The 21,686-nt window shown below is 38.5% G+C and overlaps 1 protein-coding gene across 5 annotated transcripts; it reads left to right on the top strand.

The window, feature by feature from the left end:
- The first annotated feature begins 40 nt into the window (after positions 1-40).
- Positions 41-21,052, top strand: LOC136338690 (ankyrin repeat and death domain-containing protein 1A-like). 5 transcript variants are annotated; one of them, XM_066281323.1, is made up of 13 exons: positions 42-189; positions 9,826-10,018; positions 10,515-10,722; positions 12,660-12,758; positions 13,469-13,567; positions 15,634-15,837; positions 16,335-16,532; positions 17,576-17,674; positions 18,239-18,337; positions 18,564-18,758; positions 19,049-19,277; positions 19,344-19,472; positions 19,510-21,052. In XM_066281323.1, exons 3-13 carry the CDS (start codon positions 10,525-10,527, stop codon positions 19,608-19,610), a joined length of 1,650 nt encoding a protein of 549 aa, XP_066137420.1. In that variant the 5' UTR covers positions 42-189; positions 9,826-10,018; positions 10,515-10,524; the 3' UTR covers positions 19,611-21,052. The 5 variants fall into 5 exon arrangements, with proteins under 5 accessions (XP_066137418.1, XP_066137420.1, XP_066137423.1 ...); XM_066281325.1 differs by having other exon boundaries at positions 43-189; positions 19,522-21,052; XM_066281321.1 differs by having other exon boundaries at positions 41-189; positions 19,049-19,472; positions 19,522-21,052.
- The last annotated feature ends 634 nt before the right edge of the window (positions 21,053-21,686 follow it).

The following is a 21,686-nucleotide window of genomic DNA, read 5'->3' as shown; positions in this document are numbered from 1 at the left end:
GCAGGCGGACCTGCCCACCTAAACGGCCAACGTGTCGTGGGAATCCTCCCGACAAAGCGCATATCAAAAGGCCGCGAATCGGCGACAGAGGCACCGTTCAGTGCGTCGCGACGCTTTCCGAGCAACGTCACGCAGCGTATCGACGGAATATTCAGTGAGGCAGATCGGCACGATCCCAGTCGTCAACAGGTTTGTTTATTTTCGAGCTTTTCCCTCGATTTCCCTGGTGCCATTTGCTTGTAATTTATTGCGTTATTTATTTCATGGTTTTGTGGAAAAAAACATCATTTTTACTATTATTAGGTGCAGAATAACCTTCGATAAGTTGTTGGACACTTTAGCAGAAAGTTTTCAAAAAAAAAAAATACGAGACGATTCGGTGAATTATGAAGGTGTTGAAGTGCGTATGATAATAGAGCTTTTTGAACACATTGAATCAAAATAAAAGTTTATTGCCCGAGTAAACGACTCTATTTCTTTTAAAGCTCTTTAATGGGGTGGGTTTTTATCGTCAGTGAAGGGACCTCGGGAGCAATCGGAGTCACGAGCTCCCTTAAATAACGAAAGAATTGCATTTCCAGGAAACCAATTGGACGCCGACTTTTTCAAACTCCTGATAGCTTTTCCAGCAAGTTAATTTCCATGGAAATGGCCAAATCACAAGAAAGTGTTTGTCAAAATCTTTTCCATGCAGTTGTCATGGCGGAAAAGTTACCAGCAGTTTGCAAAACGGGATCATGGCCGTTTTTAGTTTTTTATTTTAACAAATTTATGACTGACTTGGTATTTCTAAAAAAAATGTTTTAATCAATTTCTCCTAATCGACCTACCCATACGATTACCGGGTCTAGAGAAATTACGTGAATATGAAGTTGAAGAGAACTTTTAAACATTATATCGATTTTCTGTCAAGCACATGTCATTTTTGACGTATGGCGGAAACATGAAAAATGACAACTTTTTCCTCAAAATAATTATCCTTATTGTTTCTACTGGTTATATCCAATAATTTTACCATACAAGAATTATTTATTAACGAGACAGAAATAACATTAATAATAGCGTAACATATAAGATAAAAATAGCAAATTCACCAATAGCGTAAAGGGACCTAGTTGTTTGTTTTCGATATAAAAGTCTTGACAAAACAATAGATAATGTTAATACCAAAGTTCAAAACGATTACAACATTTTTTGTAATACTCATCACTTTGGACATTTGTTTTAAAATAATTATTGTTAACGTATTTGTATTGAGACAGTGAAATATTTAGCAAGTTTCACTAAGAAAATTTATGTTGTTGCAAATTTCATTAAAAATTTTGACTCACCAAAACTCTTTCAATAAAGAAATTAATGAAATAAATTTCGTTCGATTTCAGGTCACTTTCACTTCATTTCAAACAATTGCCTGAGCGTCAAAATACATTTAAATTTGAGCGCTGCAGTCTACGTCATACATGCCACTAATTCTGTTATTATTGAAGTTGACAATCACTTTCAATAATGACAGATTCAGTATTATATGTGCCGTAAGTCACAGTGACACTTGACATTTTTGACCTATATATCCTCTGGAAGTCATACGTTGTGTTTATGGAACACTCTGTATACAAAAAAAGACTTCCGAATTATTGAGCTGTGAAACAACAACAATATATTCTATGTTTCTCGAACGGTCTGTTTTTACTCGTCGTAAATCGCTGTAGCGTGTGACTCCGATGCCTCTCGTGTTTGCATATATCGTGTAAATTTATTTAAAAAAAAAAGAGTATTTGGAAATAATCTCCGATATTGTAAAAATTTCATTCCTGCACTATGTCAGTGCATGGCGTGTGTCGTTCTAACGGCTCGTGAAGCCTCATTTCAAATTCTTTTTTTTTTTTTTTGGTTTTATTGCATCAAACAAACGTAACGAAATGGGGTATTGATAAGAACTCTGAGTTCACCAGGGAATCGACGCTTAATAATTATTATGGACACAAAACATAAAGGGCATTAGGTCAATTAAGTGAAGCCCGTTTTTCTGCTTTATCTCTACTACGGTGGAATAACGGATTGAAATAAAAGGTCATTACTGTGTTAATTTTATAACGAGCCGTTATTAGCCAAGGGGGCTAATGAAAAATTTAGAGATAATGCCGTCATTGTGATCTTCATTGTTGTTCCGCCGAAGGTTGCCATGGAAACACCTGTGTTTCGAATATAATTCCCGCTTAATTGAGCTGAGTTTATTGCAAGTTTGACAAATCTAACGGTGCAGTCTCGAGCAAATCGCCGATAATGCATGCACCAACTTGACCTGAAAATATTTGGGCCTATTACAAAAAAATGTGTGCTTATTTATCAAAATTACATATTTGCACAAGTCGAATTGAAAGCTCCCGACTTCACAAACCAATTTATGCAATTAAACCGGTACCTTTTATAGCTACGTTTAAGCGAGCTAGAATATTTCAATTAGAGCAAACTGCATTTCAGTTTATTGCGTTTGATTTTAAATTTTGAATAATTCTATGTGCGTGCAAATTATGCACGCTGTAGGGTTTCGAACACAAATAGCGCAATAAATGGTTGCTCATATGGGTGCGAAAATTGGGGTCACATATTGCAACGCCCCGTGCACACTTACCTGTTGCTATAGAGAATTTCTGAGGATAAACAAGGAGTGGAGGGAAATTAATTGAAACTCTAGATGTTATACCTCCTTCAAAAGTTTTAAACCAGTGGCGGAATTACGCCTCGGCCCGCCCGGATGGCAACGCGCACTCTACAGGGTGTTCGTTGCATCAGCTAAACAATCGGGATCTCGGAACAAGGCATCGTTGCCACTCCCGCCGCTTGAGAGATACGCCTTGCGCCAATCTCTGGGTCCTGCAGTGTTCGCGCGAAAATTTCCTCTTCTGGAGGAATTTCGGGTCTGCAAAAGCAGAAAGCAGAGCTGGAGAGACGTCACCCGGAACCGAAGAAAGGACAGATACTGCTCGGAGATGAGCAGGGAAGGCGCTACCGGGAGGAGGAAGCAAGGCGGAAAATATCTGGACCAATGGAGGAATGCGATAATCCAAAGAAAAAAGGTTTTTCTTGGACCGCTGCGTGGTTGGTGAGCAACGGCCGGACAACAACATTCCAGTGTTTTAACTGCAAAGTATTGATATCTGGAAAACTTCGAAAGCACTCATTCAGAGCCCTCTCTAAAAATCATTGTTGTCTCACAGTAGTTTACGAATATTGATACTTGCTTTGTCTCGGCTGGGAAAATTACGACGTATGCGCCCCTGCTTTTACCGGGTAAAAATGCATGGTTTAAAAGCACAGAAAACTCCTATGTTCAGTGACGGAACTTGCGGTAAATTCGGCGCAAAAAAACACTGCCATGCCCGAATATATACCCGCCACTGTTTTAAACCGTCTATTCCTCGAGTTTTTTCAGATATCTGTTGAGCAAAACTGTTTCCCTCGGTTTTCGTTGTGACATTTAAGCCTTGACCAGAGGCGTCGGCAGGAATAAGTTTTTCAATTCTCACTGACCCAATATACGCGCCAAAACGTCCCAGAATTCCGATTTCCAGCTGTAGCTAATTATATGAAATGGCCTTTTAATTAATATTTCGCCTTCGTGAAACTGATCATGAATAATTCATATGGGGCTGTATTTCCAAGTAAATGGAACGTTACATTATTGCGAGCATTACTAATTATGGACAAATACATAGTACGGAAAATAAAGGGAAAAAATGTAAGTTCCTGTAGAACACAATTCGACTTTGTGTCGGTGAGTTCAGGTGGTTTCCGACTTTTAGTTCACATATTTTTTAATTAATTATTTAATTATTTATTTCGTTATTTGGTTGTTTTTCAGTTAAATTTAGCTTGTATTGAATGAGATAAAACCGAATTATAAATGACACAATTTTCAAATAACTTTATTTATAGTCGAATTCGGTCATCCATGCGGTTGTAGACTCAATTTTCCATGTAGAGCGACCCGCAACAATGGAAATTCCCCGGCGCGATTAAATCACCGAAGCCGCAACGGCGCAAAACAGCAATATCGACATCTCATATTAGATAATTCGTAACTTTATGTCCCTCAAATCGTGACACTCTCATGTTCTTGTGTACTGCGTGCCATAGAAAAGAGAGCACCCGGTAAGAATGGTCCGATATGATCACCTCGTACTACCTCCTACCGTTCTTCTTCAACAAAACCGATTGTAGAGGTGCGGAGAACCGGGGCAACGGGACCTGGTATGGGATATTGTAGTCTTCAGCGACGAATTCAAATTTCGGCTGGGTATGTGTGACGGTCGGGGAAGAGTGAAAAGGTCGCGAGGCACACCATGCTGCAGAGATTATGGGGTTGGGAGCTATAGCTTACGGCAGCAGGTCACCTTCGGTTTTCATCAGACGGGATGCGACCGCTCAACGGCACATCAAAGAAGTGTTGGCATCTTCTGTCCCATCTCAGAACGCTGTGCATACAATTTTTTCTAACAAGATAATGCACGACAACGTGCTGCGTGGGTTTCTTCCGACTCAATTGGTTACCTTGGCCACCGCGATGTCCAGACCTATCTCCACTCGAACACGCCCAGGATATTGTAGCGGCACTCCGTAATGCCGCGTAGATAGCCTGGATTGAGATCCCTCAAGAGGACATCGATCATCTCATTGAATCGATGCCCAGACGTGTCCATAAAACAATGCGGCGGGCGGACATATTACCAATTTTTTTTTTTTTTAGTTTTAACCATCGAACTTGGTTCGTTTTTTAATGACGTAGTTATGTTGGTATCAGAAACGTCCAACGTAAAATCAAACCATTTTTACGGAGTGTTTTCTTTTCTGTCACGCAAAACAATTATTTTCGGACGGCTGCCTTATTCTTATAAATAGCTTGTGCAACCCCCGAGACAACGAAGGAAAAATGAAAACGTTCAAAAAAGGACAAAGTGAAAATGCACTTTACTCCCGATGGTGATTTTTTCTCTTTAATGAGTCTTTTTTTTATAACAATAGAAATGTTTCTTTCTTCGATGAAATTGAGTCGGGTTTTGTTGTAGGGCCCGTAATTCAGGTGGAGTTATCCTTTTATTGCGCCGTATTCAGACGCGAATGATAAACAGTATCAGTGATAAAACGGCGAAGCAAAATCCATATTTCGAGCTTCGGAACGAGAAGGATATTAACTAAACCCGCAGCTAGTAAATTCTCCACCAAATCACAACAATAAACCCCAGTAAACATGTGTCGGCTCCCCATTATCGTCCCATCATTTACGTCCTTGCAATGTTTCATTGCCTGCCAGGACAGTTCGTCCTATCTCTCGTTTAATAGTAATTAGAAACCTTTTTCGTGTTTGTAGGGTAAAAAAAATCGTTAAATGTCTGGGGATAAATTAGGCGATTGAAATGCAGGTAGGAATACGTTTTTGTTCATGACAAAACGAGTCGGGATTTGGAAGATCTGACGAAGACATAAACGCTAACATAAAAAAAAAAACTTCTAGTCAAAAACTATAAAGTTTGTCAGGATGTGAATTTCCATTCGAAGTGCTTGGGGCCCTTTCAAATGCTAATCAGGTACATTTAAATTTTAATCAGAACGAGATATTTAAATTTTATAGACGTCTCGTGGGGTGGACCTTCCAGACAGGCTGCAAACATACCCCCGGAATAACTCTAACAGCTGCAAATCTCTTCAAATGAATAAAAGCGAATCAAGAATTATTGTTTAATACATCTCCTTAAAAGCAGCAATAACTCAGACATACTTTCCTTCTCCCGTTCCATTCGTCAGAATTAAACTTAATTCCGACGGCAATTTCATTTTGAAAAACTGTTTTCGTTTTTCCTGCCTATTTCGTCGTCTTGTGGAAATACCGTTTTCTAATTTAACGCAAACAAATGACGTTTTTTTTTCCCTTTCAGAATCCGAGGAAAGGAGATCTTTCCTCGGTAAGGTTAAGCCAAGTTAACCAACCCTGTAAACATTTACATCCCTTAAAATTGAGCAGATGCATCTAACTAGTTCTAAGTTTTTGAGGGAGACTGAGTTATGAAATTTGTTAAACGTTTTAAGCATATGTCGTCCCTGTTTCCTCCGCTATGGTTTTTATGGCATTTAATGGCAGACCCGCAAGGGACGCTCTCTTTCAGCTTACCTGCCTTTTTTCATCACGAGGAAAATCTTCGAAAGACCCCGAGAAGATGATGACGGTTCTCTTCTATCGGCCGGGCAGCGTGGGATTCGCCACGGCGCATATCCACTTGGAATTCCGGGCCACCTTGGAAATGGAAGGAACTGGAATTAACCCCTTTCTAACTCGGAGAACTGTCCCTGAAAATATCGTCAGTGTCGGAACAGATTTATTGTTATTTAGACCATTATTGTACAACCAGTACGTGGCCAACTAAACTCACCCTTCCATTTAATGTCCATTGAAATAGTGTCCTCTTGCATTATTTGATTTCACCCTTAAAAGGTTTCATATCTTGAAGACGACTCAACCAGCTACCCACAAACATCTGAAATCAAGGTGAAGTCATCTTGCGAGATGTGCAAAAATCTAGAGTTTCCCATTAAAAAATACAATTTGTCTCTTTGGTAGTTTGCGGAAAGAGCCCAACACAACTTTGTTGGTGCAGCAGGCCATACAACGACTATAATGATGATCATTACCTTACAACATTTTGTAGACACTTTCTAGAGGTCCGCATCCAGACCATCCTCCATGTCTAATCATGATTATCGGTAGCATGATTTTGGACGCCCCTGGTCTAGATTTATCATCTAGTTTATTCGGAAATTGTGCGGAGCACAATAATTCGTGACGAAGATTTATCTGATAATTACAATTTAGTGGTGAAACTGGGAATGAAAACTACGCGAAAATTCATGAATAGATTAAGCAGATTTTTATTTTCAGACGAGATAAGTCCTCAGAGTAATTTTCTAGCAGCTTTTTATCTTAATATCAAAGGCTCCGAAAAGCCTATTTTCTCAAGAGGCCCTAATTATGGCGCCGTGGATGAAAGGCGAAAATCAATACCCCCTTGTAGTTCCTAATTTATCACTTTTGTATACCTTTCGCCTTGAGTTTACTAAAACAAAGCTGAAAATATAGTGAGGCTGTAAAGCTGAGTTGACGACTTCCATCAAGGAACCGATAGATAATTAACTGCTTGTCTAGAAAATGTTCCTGCATTGTTGGCTTGCGAAATAAATCCAGTTTCTATGCGATTTACTGTATCTCCAGATGAGTTAACCTGAACTAACCTGATTTTCTTTCTCTCGGGGAAAACTTTCCGAAGACACCTGGCCTGGTGTCGTGGCGCCTACCCACTAAACCCTCGGGCTGCTTTTTCCTGCCGCATGCAGCCACCTGGAACTGTCGCTGGGGGATAAGTCGCCAGTGTCGGCGGGCCTGATGGTCCGGCTGCCAATTGCTTTGATCTGCTTCCGCGAGTGCAGACGTCAGAAAACCTAACTTGAACTAACTTTAACCGACTGAAATGTAATTAAAAAAAATGGGATAATTAAAGGAATTGTCGAATATCCCGCAAAAATTGCAGAAAATCCCGCACATGTTTTTGGTAATGCTAATGGATCTTCCTCCAACTTTGTATTTCTTCGGAAGGCATTTCAAGCGCCCATATTCCCATAAAAAGCTCCTCATGTATATTCTTCGGGGGTTCATAAACGGGAGAAAAGTTTTGCTAATGCAAGCGCATTTAGTATATGAAAACAAAAGGTCATTACGAAGCAATTTCCTTTTTTTCTACCCGAGGGAATTTACTCTTTATGATAAATCATAAAAAGCATTAAATTTTCCTCGCGTAGGGGCTTCCCTCATTCAATTTTTGGCCAGATATTTTATGGGAAATCTGGAACTAAGAACTTGGGCTGACTGCGTAAAATGAATTATGGCGGTGTATATGTGACTCATGATATCTACATTATGTCTGAACAAGAATTGGATATTTATTCCCCATTTAAATGCTAGAACAAAGAGATTCCTCTTGGGATAAATTCGAAGCAGTCGACCGCCGCGTTTACATTGTTATATCAAGTTATTCCGTTTCATTTCCTTTTTGCAGATATATTAAGGTTTATAAAGAAATTTTGTAAAAAAAAGAACTCCCGATCTTTCCTGCACCAATTAAGTTCTGTTTTTTTTTTTCATTCCACAAGGCCAATGAAGGTCGTTAACTGGACGTATCACGCATGTTTAAATGCGCACTTAAGTAGTGTCAAGATTTTCAGCGTTCGAGTGATTCCAGAATTTCCCTAATAAATCGTTATTACGCTACTAAATACTTTAATATCGCTTATTATAACCGTTTTGTTCTTAGCGCTGCTCTAGTCTCAGATCTCGTCGCTCTTAACAATGACCTCCTTACATAGGCCCAGACACAATGACTAAATTGTGCCCTGATCAAAAGGGTTTCACAATTTTCTTACATGCATGCAAAGATTAACGTTAGCAGACTTACCCGAATATTCGACACACTTAAATCTTATGCTTATTTGTTGACAATAAACACGGTGTCCCGAGAAAGTGCAGCATTCCTGAGTAGTATTTTTCTTAATGGCGCGTCCTTAATGTTTTTGTCCGCGCGTGTACGTCCATCAGTAACAATTTTTTACCTGATAATTAAATCTAAAACTGCATGGAGAGCTAAATCAGTGGTTTAGAGTTTCTAGTGGCAAAATTTTATTGGGCGAATAAAAAATGTAATAAAAGAATGAAATTTATTTAGACACATTTCCCCCTTTCCTTTTATGTGGATAATTTATATAAACTCCGACACGTCTTACTAAAGAATAGAAAGCGAAAATTGCTTCTACCAGAGTTCACTTTGCAAACTTATTTGATTAAGGTGTTAAGGAAAGTGCATCAACGGAAAAGAGCAAATTTAATAATCCTAAAGTGTGGAATAATACTTCTACAAGGTTTGCAGTGGTGAGGATATCTTCCAAAATGCATAAATTTTTTTGCTTTGCTCAGTTTCGTGTCCTGTCAGCTAAATGAAAATAAAAACAGACCCTATAAGGAAATATGGCCTAATATGGCCCAACACCTTGCAATATTACAGCAGAGAGCATTGAAGGTAAACAAGGAAGGACAATTGCGGATTAATCAGGTGGAACAGTGGTCTGCCTTAACTCTCCCTTTTACACTTTTAATGCGATATTGACAGGGCACCGGGAATTGTCGGGATATTATGAAATTTCCATAAACCTTTGTAACGAATAAGATAATAAATATTATAACACAATAATAAAAATATAATAATTTTAAAAAAATGTAATAAAGTAATGAAATAATAAAAAAATCAACATCATAAAATAATTTAAAAAATAATAATAATTAAAACAAATTAAAAACGTAAAAGTTAAAAAAAAAACATGCAACTTTTATACTCCAGCTTAAGACAACTTTTCACCGGCACTACCTGCTAGTTCAGACCCGAAATCCGCCAACATAAGTTAGCGCTTTCTTGCTCTGCAGTTAATGATAAGAACGACCTGCCATTTAATCATTATCAAGTTTTCTCAGCCCCACAAAAGACATTTGCGAAGCACGTATTTTTATATCCCTAACGCCCCTTAATTCGACCACTCTCTGTTCCGCTCAAGAAAATTGTTTCCCGTTCCGGCAGTTCCCATCCTTCTTAGGATCAGCAACTTAAAGCTTATGTCCGCCGAGATCGAAAATAAAACTTCCGAGTCCGTTGTCACTTTTGCGATTCGATCTTTTATTGCTCGATCTTTGACGGATTTGCGTCGTGATCAGTTGTGATGCATTTGTGATTTCAGCATGAAATCTTGGCGAGCGGCATAGTGACGGCAATGGACTTGATGCAGCTTTAGCCCGCAGGAAGTGATTTCTTTTCATGATCGAAATGGCGTGGGACAGACGTGGGAATTCATCGTTTTCACGTGCAGCTGATCCGCTACTGGGAAGGTGAAATAATTACACTGAAAGAGAGGAACAATTAATTTAACTTAGGTAAGTTGAATTCGCAACATCGTTGATTGCGCCCCGTTGAGACGGATTTTGGGTTAATTGCAGCGTGACTCGCACGCAAGTCGACACATGAAAATTTCTGCTAAAACACACATAATTGAAATTGTTTTCCCTTGAAAACGGAGTATATTAAATCAGCTACCAACTGAGCAGACACAAGGCGGCATAAAGCTCAGCTAAACAATATTGCTGCCGCAATGAGTTTCATCAAGTCTTTCCTTCCTTGCTTGGGAAATTATACCGGAAAAGTCCCAACGTTTGCTCAAACTTTAACAGAAAGACTTGGTGAATAACTGCTCACATTTCATGATTACTCGAAGTGTGTTTAAAAGGAATCCGGAAAATCGCATTAAAGGGTGCTCGAAGACGTTCCGGTATCACTGCAGCGCTGAATGAACGTAATAAATTGAAAAAAAAAAGTTGCTTTTAAAATACTTGAGAAAGCGGGACTAAAAGGGGCCGTCTGCGTTCTTTTCAGAGGTGACAACATGGCTCAACCGCTTCAATACATCAGCTGTCCTAATAGGACCAACTGTGCTTCCCCTGCCAACACCCCTGAAGAACTGGAGAGAAGAGCTATTATCCAAAGGAACGACCTCCTGCTGCACGAGGCTGTAATCAAGAACGACACGGACGGTGTGAAGAAGGTCCTGAAGGAACCTGTCGATATTAACTCAAGGAACAACGTAAGTTTCGGTTTAATTGAAATCGGGACGAAGAAGGAACTTCCCCGCATGAATGACTACTCAAAATAGTCCTCATTTTCTGTTTCTTTAATTAGAGGCCCGGAAACCGAAACAGCATAATTGGCATCAATCTCAATGAACTTCCTCTGTGCCTTATCGACTTAAATCCGCTTTCACGTGTCGCCGGGTCTAACAAGCTCCTTTAGATAGAGCTGTTTACATAAGAGCTAAGACGGTGGTTTGAAATTTATGTCGCAGTATTTTAACATACAGATCGATCGTTCGGTTATCAATTAACCGCAAAGAACGGAGGACAAGGAAATTTTATGATGTCGAACGTTGCTGGAGGAATTTTCAGGACAGTTGCACCAGTGCAAGTTATAGCTGTAGTTCGCCAGTGATTGCTTCGGTGTACCAATAACAAACCATTGCCCATGAATAATGAAGGTCGGAGGTTGATCATTCTCGTTGGCTCAAAGTTTCTTAATATTCCCCTTTCGATTCCGCAGGTTTCGAATAAACAGCAACTTCGATGTAAGAAACGTTTTGAATTTTGTTTCCTTCTTTTAAAGGTAATTTAACAATAGTTATTCGTAAATTTCCGACAGAAATACTTCTCCATGAAAAACCGAAGCAGGAATCTTCGCGGGTTTTCCTTTTATTCCCCTATATAGATTACCAGGAAAATTGGTTTCTCGTCAATTCCCAATAAGATCGAAAACGAGGAAATAGGCTTTATAAATTGCACTTCCATCCATCCCCGAAAAGCACAATGTCAATATTCCATTAATAAAACAAAATGGGAACAACGGAAGTGCACTACGAAACTGTGGCCGAATGGGCAGGAAATGATGACAGCAAATTTTTATACAATTTATGTCCGCAGAACGGAAAGGGATCATTTTCCCTTTCTTGTTTCTCAATTCGCCGTGAGAGCACTTCATTTCATATTGGCTAAAAACTTTGAATGGCATCGCATTTCTGTAAAATGAAAATAAAATTCCATCCGAAGCCAGATTACCATTTCCTCCATCAATCTCGCCTTCACCTTCGATATGAGTCTTGCACCACTTTGTCTTATTTGGGGGCCCCATTCGTCTTCTCCGGCATTGCCTCATATTCCGAGCCAAATCGCATGAAATCTCCAACTGAACGGAAAGTTTTGTAATAGTTATTTCGATCATCGGGACCCACAAGATAATGTACAGGCGAGTTGGCTTACGTCCGATGGTGGTCCGTAGTGGGTCTTGTAGACATATGAGAGTTTAATCGGAAGCACCAGGGGCTTGCCGGTGGGGCGGGCCTGTTGGAATTTCGCGGATATTTTTCGAAAAACCGGTCAACACTGGCAAATTTGGTGGGCCTGCTGGTTTGTGAGAATCGCAGTGTTCGTTCCGGACGGTTCGAACTCGCTGCTCGCCATTGGCATCTCGAAAATCACAAAAGATACGAGGTCGCTGAAATTGGGACAAAGCGACGTATTTTCGAGCTTTGCCAGTTGATGATGCCCTCCAAATTCTGAAACGTTGCATTTAAAATTTAATGACGCTATTGGATTTGGCGTTAAAGGAGCAACAGCGACAAAGAAGAGGTGAAATTCATGGTTGAAAAAGTCTTCAAATAACTTTCAATAAAAAAATGTTTGAGAAATTTGAATTTTTTTTTTCGAATATCTTCGGAAGTAATCGGACTTTTTTAAAAATTTCAAACCGGCATTTAGCAAAGCTCGAAAATGCGCGACATTGTCTTAATTCAAGCGATCTTTTATGGTTTTTAAGATATCAATGGCGAGCAGCAAATTTCAATTACCCAGTATAAACACTGCGATTCTCATAAACCAATAGACACGCCAAAATTTCCTATGCTCGTCCGTTAATCTGAAAGATAAGCCTTAATGAATAATATAAATTAACGCTCCATTTCTCTTTTTTCCTTAGTATGGCAGAGCTCCTATTCATTGGGCATCAGCAAGAGGTAACATCGAAATCATGGAAATGTTGCTCAACGCGCGCTGCGACATCGAAGCTAGGGACAAGGTAAAGCCCCTATAAGGTCGTTTATGTGATGAGCCCTCTCATCGTGTCCGGAGTTATGAGCCAGGCTTCTGAAACCCATATTTTGTATTCTGGCAACTCTGCTGGAATGACAAATTATCCTAATAAAAAAAACCATTTCCGCCATAAGATTGAGTAATATCTTTCGGATTATTTCCTGGCATAAATTCAAAATTGTATTGGTTTCCATGGAATGTATATAGTTGACCTTTCGGGCAGCGACAGCAGCAGCATTATTTACCCCGTACTGACCCAATCAATATCAAACATATTTCTATATAAATATTATCTATATAAAAATTACACACAAAAATAACGGTCATCTAGCTAGACAATAATGGATTGATCCTCTGTTGATCATCTGTTACTTAATTATTTCACTTGGAGCGCTGCTGAATTAATATTAGAACTCACGCCTTAGGCCTGATTTTATAAGCTCCAGTTACACCTGCTCCATAATTCAAAAGCATTCAACAATGCAATAATGAAAGCTAGAACTCATGAGGCCAGCACCAAGTCAGGGATAGGTGCGTTGGGGCATGCCTTCGGTGCATTTCATACGTTTTAAGTTTTACTAAGGGATTAAGTTGTGTGACGCAGCACGGCATATATATATCCGAAGGTTATCCTTGGCTGAGTCTTTTAATTAACTACGTCTTTGTTTTCATAAAGTTACATCAAATAACTTGCAGTACGGAATGCGACCCTTACACATGGCAGCCTGGCACGGACATCCCAAAGCCGTTGAGCTTCTTATAAATTCGGGGGCCTGCACTAACTCTGTAACAAAGGTACGTTAATTTTTTGTTTATACAATGTAATCGTAGACTGTAACCGTAGTTAGACAGTTTCGTAGTAGCTACAGAGGCCAGAAATAATATACGAAGCGATAGAATTCCTGCAAGTCGAAGGTGAACCGATGAGCGAAGGCAGCGCTTCGGAGTTAACCTTTTTTTAGACGATATTGCTCAATTTGGGTGACGATAAATTCAGGATTTTGAGAAAGAAAACATCATCGGTTTTTCCATTATTTAAGTGATCGACTCAATTTCGAAACTCCAGAATTTCTTCATGCGCAGCCGTCCTTCGGTACCACTTTCTAACTAGCTAAAAAGTCCCCCTTCGAAGAGGAAGCGGTCCCTAAAGTTTGCCAAATATCTGATCTTGTTGCTCTCGCGTACCTTCCTAATCAAATCTCTTGGAACGTACCATTGCTCTCCTTGACCATAGATACCCTTTTTTGGGGCTATCGTTCATTTTCCAGAGATGGCCCCTTTCCTTGGTACCTCGGCGCTTTCGTGATCTGCCAATTCTAGTTGTAATGGCTTATAATGTTAAAACGCTGCAGTGGTCCATATCTCAATAGGTCGATGTTAAATATCACCTGGAATCAATCTTCTGAGAATTTGACCTCCCTTACTCTCTTCCCTTGTAGAGAACATTCCTCGTGGCCTCAAACTCCAAACTGCGCACCATATATAAGATTCTTTGACCGGCAAAGACGTAGCGTCTGCGGTAGGTCTGCTCCCCGGGTAGGTTTAGTAAAGTTCTGTAAACTAATTTAATGGATGTGTTAAGACCTGTATCTTAAAGGCCTCACGGCAACGTGATCTAGACCGTTTTTGTCGCATTGCTCTGTTTTTTCTTGTATTCTCATTGGCCCTGCGAGAAGGATCATGCGCAGTTCTGATCTCTTACTTCGGATCAATTATCAACAAGATGAGAGTTAAAACTGACTTAGAATGTGGAAATGGAAAAATGAGTAGAAAAACGGTGAACTAAAATATGTAAGAAGGCTTCGGTTGTCAGTGTTAGTGGCGCCTCTGCGTTTCCCCGATTGCGCTCTTGAAAAACATCAAATTCCGAGCGAAAATTTGGGGAAAATTTTGAAAAACTTTATACAGATTTGAATATTAAGTTCATAGAAATGTAACGAGTGTCGGAAGCACTTGAGCCCGGCTGAAAACAAGTAAAAATCGCACCTTCCAATTTCGATTGGGTTCGACGGTGCCGGGAACATTCGTCGTTTACTCTCAGGTCTCCGAGGCCGCAAGGTGAACAAGCAACAAAGCTTCATAAAACTGAAACTGAATTTAGCTAAAAAAATAAAACTATAATTCACTTAAAAATTTAAATTTACAACGAAAGATTAAACAGATCGTGTAATTAGATACTGAACTTTATCCTCACTCATATGCTAAAATTAGTAGGAATTTTTGGGACGCGTTCGCTCTGCGTGGGTTAACATCAAAAAGATTAAATATCAATTATCTCTGGCCTCAGGAGTTATTTCTACTTATTTGAAGTAAATTTGGCTCTAATAAATTTCTGGGCAGTCCAAAGAAACATATTTTTTCAAGCTCTGTTACTCATTAAAGCAAAACAGAGTCTTCCTTGACATCCCCTTTTTTAAAAAAACAGTTAAATTTTTCGCAAATCATACCAACCGCATGCAAGGAAGAATACTTTCTCTTTATGTGATTATTATCACTGCACATTCTTCATTTTGAAATCACCCAAATTCGACTCAATTTACCGCTTTTTGAATCAACCTCCTTTCTTTTACAACTCCCGAGATCCCCACGGTGAAAGCGGACGCCCTGCATACACCTCACACGTCATCCGACAAAATCAACAAATTTGTTTAAAAAAATCGTAATTATTAATTTTCCCCCTTAGCGCAAATTTAATTTTAAAAAATGGCCTTACGTATTTGCTGCGATATACGAAATATTTAACTGTTTTCACTGTAAGTGGGTCACCCCGTATAACGTTTGTGATATTCTGGTCCCGAAGTCATTAATATATTTAGTACCTATCGAATCAATTTGCAGTAACTTGTGCTTTTACTAACCAGGCACAATACACGCTACTGATATGTGCTGCTCGCAATAACAGAGCGGAAGTAATAGATTTCCTCCTGGACACTTTGGACGACGTCCAGATCGACGCCGTCGACGCCGACGGACAAACTGCTCTATATCATGCTGCTGCTAACGGACATGTTATCATTGTTAAACGGCTTTTAGAAATGGGCGCTAGTCTAGATAAGAAAAATAAGGTATCCATTTATTAGCATGTTAACGTCTATTTGTAAAATTTATATTCTCCTTTATTCCTATTCCTACTTATTTATACCTTTATTACAAATCTTTGGTTGTCTTGAAGTAGGGCAGGAGAGACTGTTTGAAGAGTAATTTAAATCAGTCTGTATCAACAGATATTGCTTCCGCTCCAGATTCTGGGAGGTGGCGGGGTTGTCTCTGAGTTTCCTATCATTAACAATTTGAACTAACCTCCACTTGGTTTCCTCTTCAAAACAGCCTGTGAAACGTTAAGCGATAAGGCCCTATAAGGAATAATCAAGAGGTCTCAAATCCAGTGATCGAGTCGGGCAGTCTATATTGCGCCCCTACTGTCTATCCAACACTCGGGAAAAATCTCACTTAAGTAGCCTTGTGCCTCTTATCCAAAATGATGATGAGTACCTAGGGGTGGATTTTTCAGAGAAATATCGACGTATAATGTACCCAGAACAGTTACGATTCATTATTGCAGGAAAATAGAACGGCATTGCACGAAGCCGCCCAAGGAGGGCACGAGGAAGTAACTCAGATGTTGCTAGTTAAAGACGCTGCCATGGAGGCACGCGACCACCAAGGCAACACTCCGTTACACATAGCTGTGCAACACCAACAAAATCGGGTGGTGCAAGTGTTGCTGGAAACTGGCGCTGATACTGATGGCGAGAATCAAGTGAGTCACATTCAATTCCTTTGCACGTGGAGCTCCTTGGAACGAAACGAAAATAAGTTGATGTAGCACTAGAACACATAAACTTCGCGCAAAGTCTAAATGTTGGCAACCTCCAGCTCCCATAAACTTGTCATCTGATGCACAGCTCTTTGGCTCATCCGTATATTTCCCACGTCTCTGAGGGCTTTATGACGTAATACAATCCTAAATATATAATACGTACATTACAGATAGCACGATATTTCTCAAAGGAGCAGTTACATAAACAAAGGGATAAACTCACTCAGCAATCCCTTACAATACAAGTTTCATGTTCAAATTACGAATTGTTAGAAGCAGAGGCTTGATGGTATCGAGTTATATAAATGCTTTTAGTTTTAGTATTATGCAAATAAATGAAACTTATAAATTAAACATTAGAATGAATAATAAGTAGTGTAAAAAATACCAATAAGCCTTAGGGTTGATTTACGTGCTACCTTAGGTTTATCGCGGTGTAAACCTACCCTTGTTTAGTGAATAATTTAGTTTATTATTCCCGCATTTTAAGTCATGGGATAATCTCACATCCACCTTATTTTTAGCCGACTTGGCACTGTTAGAACGGATAAAAAATCGCAGGATATTAAATTATGTGAATCTTCCAGGAACGATTCGGACTTCGGCACATAAATTCACACAAACGATTTCTTGCGTAAGGACAGGTGTTGTATATTTTAATGAATACCAAACCCTTTTAATGTGTTAATGCCAGCCTTACTTAACTCGTGTCAAATTCAATTGCAAATCTTCAGCCCTGCGTATGTTTCAGTCATTTTCAATGGGTTATAAAATTCGTGTCTTCGGCAATTTTTTGCATTTAAAATTATTGGTCCTTTGTTTCAATTGTTGTAAATATGTACTATGCGACTGAAGCGGATTATTCATCATTTCCTGTTTTTTAACAATTAACCATTTATCCAGTTTTATCCATAGGTTTAACTCGATAAAAATATGTTGGTTCTAGGGATAATACTTGACCTTAATGTTGGTCTCATTTCCAGAGAGGAAATACGGCCTTACACATAGCAGCAAGTCTGGGAAGCAGAGGGATTTTAGAATGCCTACTACAACATGGAGCTTCGTTGGCAGTACCCAATCAGGTGACAGAGACAATTGGTTGCGAGGGTTAATACCTCTACCGATGTTGAATTATAAACTATTTGCTCCAATGAGAGAAGAATTTCGAAAGATTCTGGACTCATACTTCGACCTCTGCGACTGTAGATAGCTTTAGACATAGGCCAAAGTGATCTGACTTGCTTCATTCTTTTTCACGACCTGAAAGTTAAAGAGTTAAAGCTTATCTGAGAGATTAGAATTAAATAATCTACGCCACTGGTGTCCATACTTCCCTCGGGCTTAACAATATGCAAAAAAATCCATTTAAGCCGTCCACGCCACTGGCATTTCACCAATTCGTTGATTGAAGTGGCTTTTTTGAATATCAGTTACAATCTTTTACCATCTTTGAGCGAACCCAAATTACTGAAACAGTCTGGGCGCTCCTTCCCGACCTGTTTAAAAAAGCCATAAACTGGGAGTGTTCTAAATTATTCACTTAGAATTCCGCAAGCAACGACCAATCTTAATAAAACTAATTTAGCCCTCGGTTACGGAAACATTGTAATAAAGGCCTTATACGCTCTAACCGTTCTCATTTCCAGAGTGGAAATACCGCCCTACATATGGCATGCCAAGCAACTGAAGTTGAAACAGTCGAAATGCTGATAAATAAGGGGGCAAACCTTAATTGTCTGAACAAAGTAAGTTTAATGTTTATTAATCAATAAAATCAAAAATGTATATATACACATACATACATATGTACTGCAGTGGCCGTTTTTGCGGCCAGTTGAATTAGGACAAAGTTCGTTGGGGAGATCCCCATGAATAAACTTCAAAAACGGACACTCTGTACACAGCGTTGTTCTTCTCATTTATATATTTCAAAAAAATTATAATTTGATTACATAGATATATAAATTGCAGAGATTGCAAACCCCAATTCACATAGCAGCAGAGATGGGCCATACAGAAATATGTAAGCTGCTATTAGCCGCGGGAGCTAATATAGAACAACGGGAGCAGGGAGGTAGAACGCCTCTGTATATAGCAGCTCGGGGAAGTTTTACCGCCATTGTGGATATGATAATTAAGACTGCCAGGCTCGACTATCCAGGGCATGTAAGTTGGTTAGTACTGGTTGCTGTGTTGTTTCCGGAGCTCACGGTTGAGCTCCAGAACCAGAAAAATTACATTTAAAATTTAAATTTTTGACACTTTTTAATTAATAAGGAAAAGCGTTATTGACAATTAATCGAACCATAGACACAATGATAAATTAAACAGCTAAGGGCAGTAATGAGTTATATTTTGGGCCTTTATTTACGTTCAATAACGATTTTTCTTTTTTTTCTCTTTGTTCTCCCTGTGTTCCCTCCTTTCTCTTTCTGGAATAGTCCCTCTTATTTCAGGAGGAGAGCCATGAAAACAAAAAGGACGGCTCCAGTATAAGGCGAAAGTTAAGCAAAGGATGGAGGACCGGATCTAAAGATGAAGGAAAGGCCAAAGAGTACGAAAGACTTAAAGAAATTCTGTACAAACTCGCCTACAAGCATTTGAGCCCCGGAGAGTGGAAAAGGCTGGCTCATTATTGGGCCTTCACGGACGATCAAATCAAGGCCATCGAACATCAGTATAATGGTAATAATAAACTCGTGAAATTTGCCCTTTCTATTACTTCCTACCATTTGGGAATATCTTCTATAGGCCCTTCGAGTTACAAAGAGCACGGTTTCCGAATGATGTTAATCTGGATACATGGACTGAGTCCTGAATTGAACCCCGTGAGAGAGCTCTACGAAAGTCTGGTTGCTATAGGAAAGAAGCCTTTGGCAGGTGGGATTTAGAACTGCAGTATTTACGTGACTGTTAGAAAATGTTACAGATACCTTGAGAAGGAAAATTGACCAAGAGAACGAAGCCCGAAGGAGAGGCCACAATAAACAGAAATGCAATAGATGTAGTATTAGTTAACTTTTTTTCTACGACGGTCCATTAGAGTATTTAACTATTTCCTCCATTCTAGGTGCCTAGATTGCCTCAAAGAACAATAATTGCATTCTATCATAGAGTATTTAAAAGGTTGTTTTAAATGTATTAACTTATTACCAAACTGTGAGGTACTTACTACAGGAGGTCAGTCGCAACAAAAAAGACTATGCTCACTTATAGAATTTCTGAAAATTAAAAAAAATGTTGCAATAAATATTTATATCTTTTTACACAAAGTTTCTTTACATAAAATGTTGTTTTTTTTGAAGGCTCTTAATTTTTTTTTCATATATATCGCAGCATTGCAGGACCCATTATATGTATCCAAATTGTATCGTTATCAATATATACGTCCCGTGTTTTAAAAGTGTGAGAATACTCGGACATTCCAGGGACGGCTTGTGTAATATTTGACTGAATAACGACGAAGATAACAATGCCAAAATTTAACCGCTCTTGAGACCACGAGTTTCTTATCTCCCACTAAATATCCGGGATATCATTGTTTTTTTTTTAAATTTAATTCATGCTTGAAACTATGATCAGATAATGCAAGCCGTTGTTAAGTTTTAGTTAAACTATTCGTCAAGAATTTTATCGTTCCCATACTTTTGACGCACCCTGTACAAAAACTGTTCGTCATATGCCACCACAGTCCGCAAACGCTTCGAAATTCGAAATTTTAACATTGAGACATGTTTTCTCTTTTCATTCATAATTTTACGTTTTTCATCTCAGACCTTAAATTTTTTTTTTCGAGCGATCGTAAAAGGGTTTGAACGGTTTCTTTGTAATCGGTCCATCTGGTTGTTGTGCCGACGGGGCAAAATCGAAATACCTGCCAATACCTCACAATAAGTATCAATTATTAATATAATTATTCGTATATAATGTATAATTATTAATAAAATTATTCGTATAAATTGTATAATTACCTATATATTTATTAATTTTATAATTAATTAATTGTAACACAAAAACTATATTCAATAATTAATTTCTTTTTGTAATTATCAGTAATTAGCAATTTTTCGTGGGAAGACTGAAATAACGTATTTCTGTGAAAATTTCTGCAAATTTAACATATCAAAAGTCGACTACATACATACGTAGTGCATGCTAGAATTAAATTAATTTGTGAAAATGAAAATGAGATAGTTATTCAAGATCAATTTGAACCGTGCTATATCTACACAAAAAAATATATTTAATTTTGATACTTTAGAAATAGGCGAAATGTATTTATTTGTTTTGTGTTAACTTAATGTTCGATATTTTAATTATTATTTAATTAAATTAGGCGTTCATTGAAGTTTAATTCAAAGATTTTCAAATATATTGATGTCACATAAGGGCTCCCAACCAGTTTTTTGTCAATCTACTTGGACCAATGATATTGCCTTATAAAATTCTCCTTATCCAAAGTTGGCTGTTTTATTTACCATTGGCAAAAATCCACATGGATAGATCACACGGTATATATATATATATATATAAACTCTTTGAAGGTACTAATAGAAAATGTCAAAAGATGACGTAGAAATGACGTCGTGAAGGTACAGGTAATCAAAAGTTCATGTAAACACGTGAATGTGACGTTATTAAATAACATTTTTTGGGATATACACACGACCGGATTGGATTGGATCTAAATACGAATATTGTGGAATGTCTCATCAGTATGGCTATCTACGAGGATAATTACAAATAATCTCAGGATCGTCCGGTTTTTTTAAATCTATTTATTTTGTTTATTTTATTTAACGTCAAAAGGTTGTTTTATAGGAAACAGCTATAAGTTTTTTTGGTATTCGATTAACGTTATGAGTAAAGAAAGAAGAACTAAAATGATGATTAAACATCTCTAATTTCAATAGAAGTCAACGCGCTGAAAAAATCCTTGTCCCATCGATTTATTTTTAAATACATTCCACTCATGTCCCACGTTCAGATACTTTAGACTTTAAGGGATTTGGGAATTGATTTAATTACAATTTATTGTCCCGTGACAGACAAGCTGAAATTCACGGGATTAACACGATTAAGTCATGTTTACAT

Source organism: Euwallacea fornicatus, chromosome 4, assembly GCF_040115645.1.
Source record: "Euwallacea fornicatus isolate EFF26 chromosome 4, ASM4011564v1, whole genome shotgun sequence".
Taxonomy (NCBI): domain Eukaryota; kingdom Metazoa; phylum Arthropoda; class Insecta; order Coleoptera; family Curculionidae; genus Euwallacea; species Euwallacea fornicatus.
Note: the sequence above shows the minus strand (reverse complement) of the source record. Positions and strands in the feature narration are given on the sequence as shown.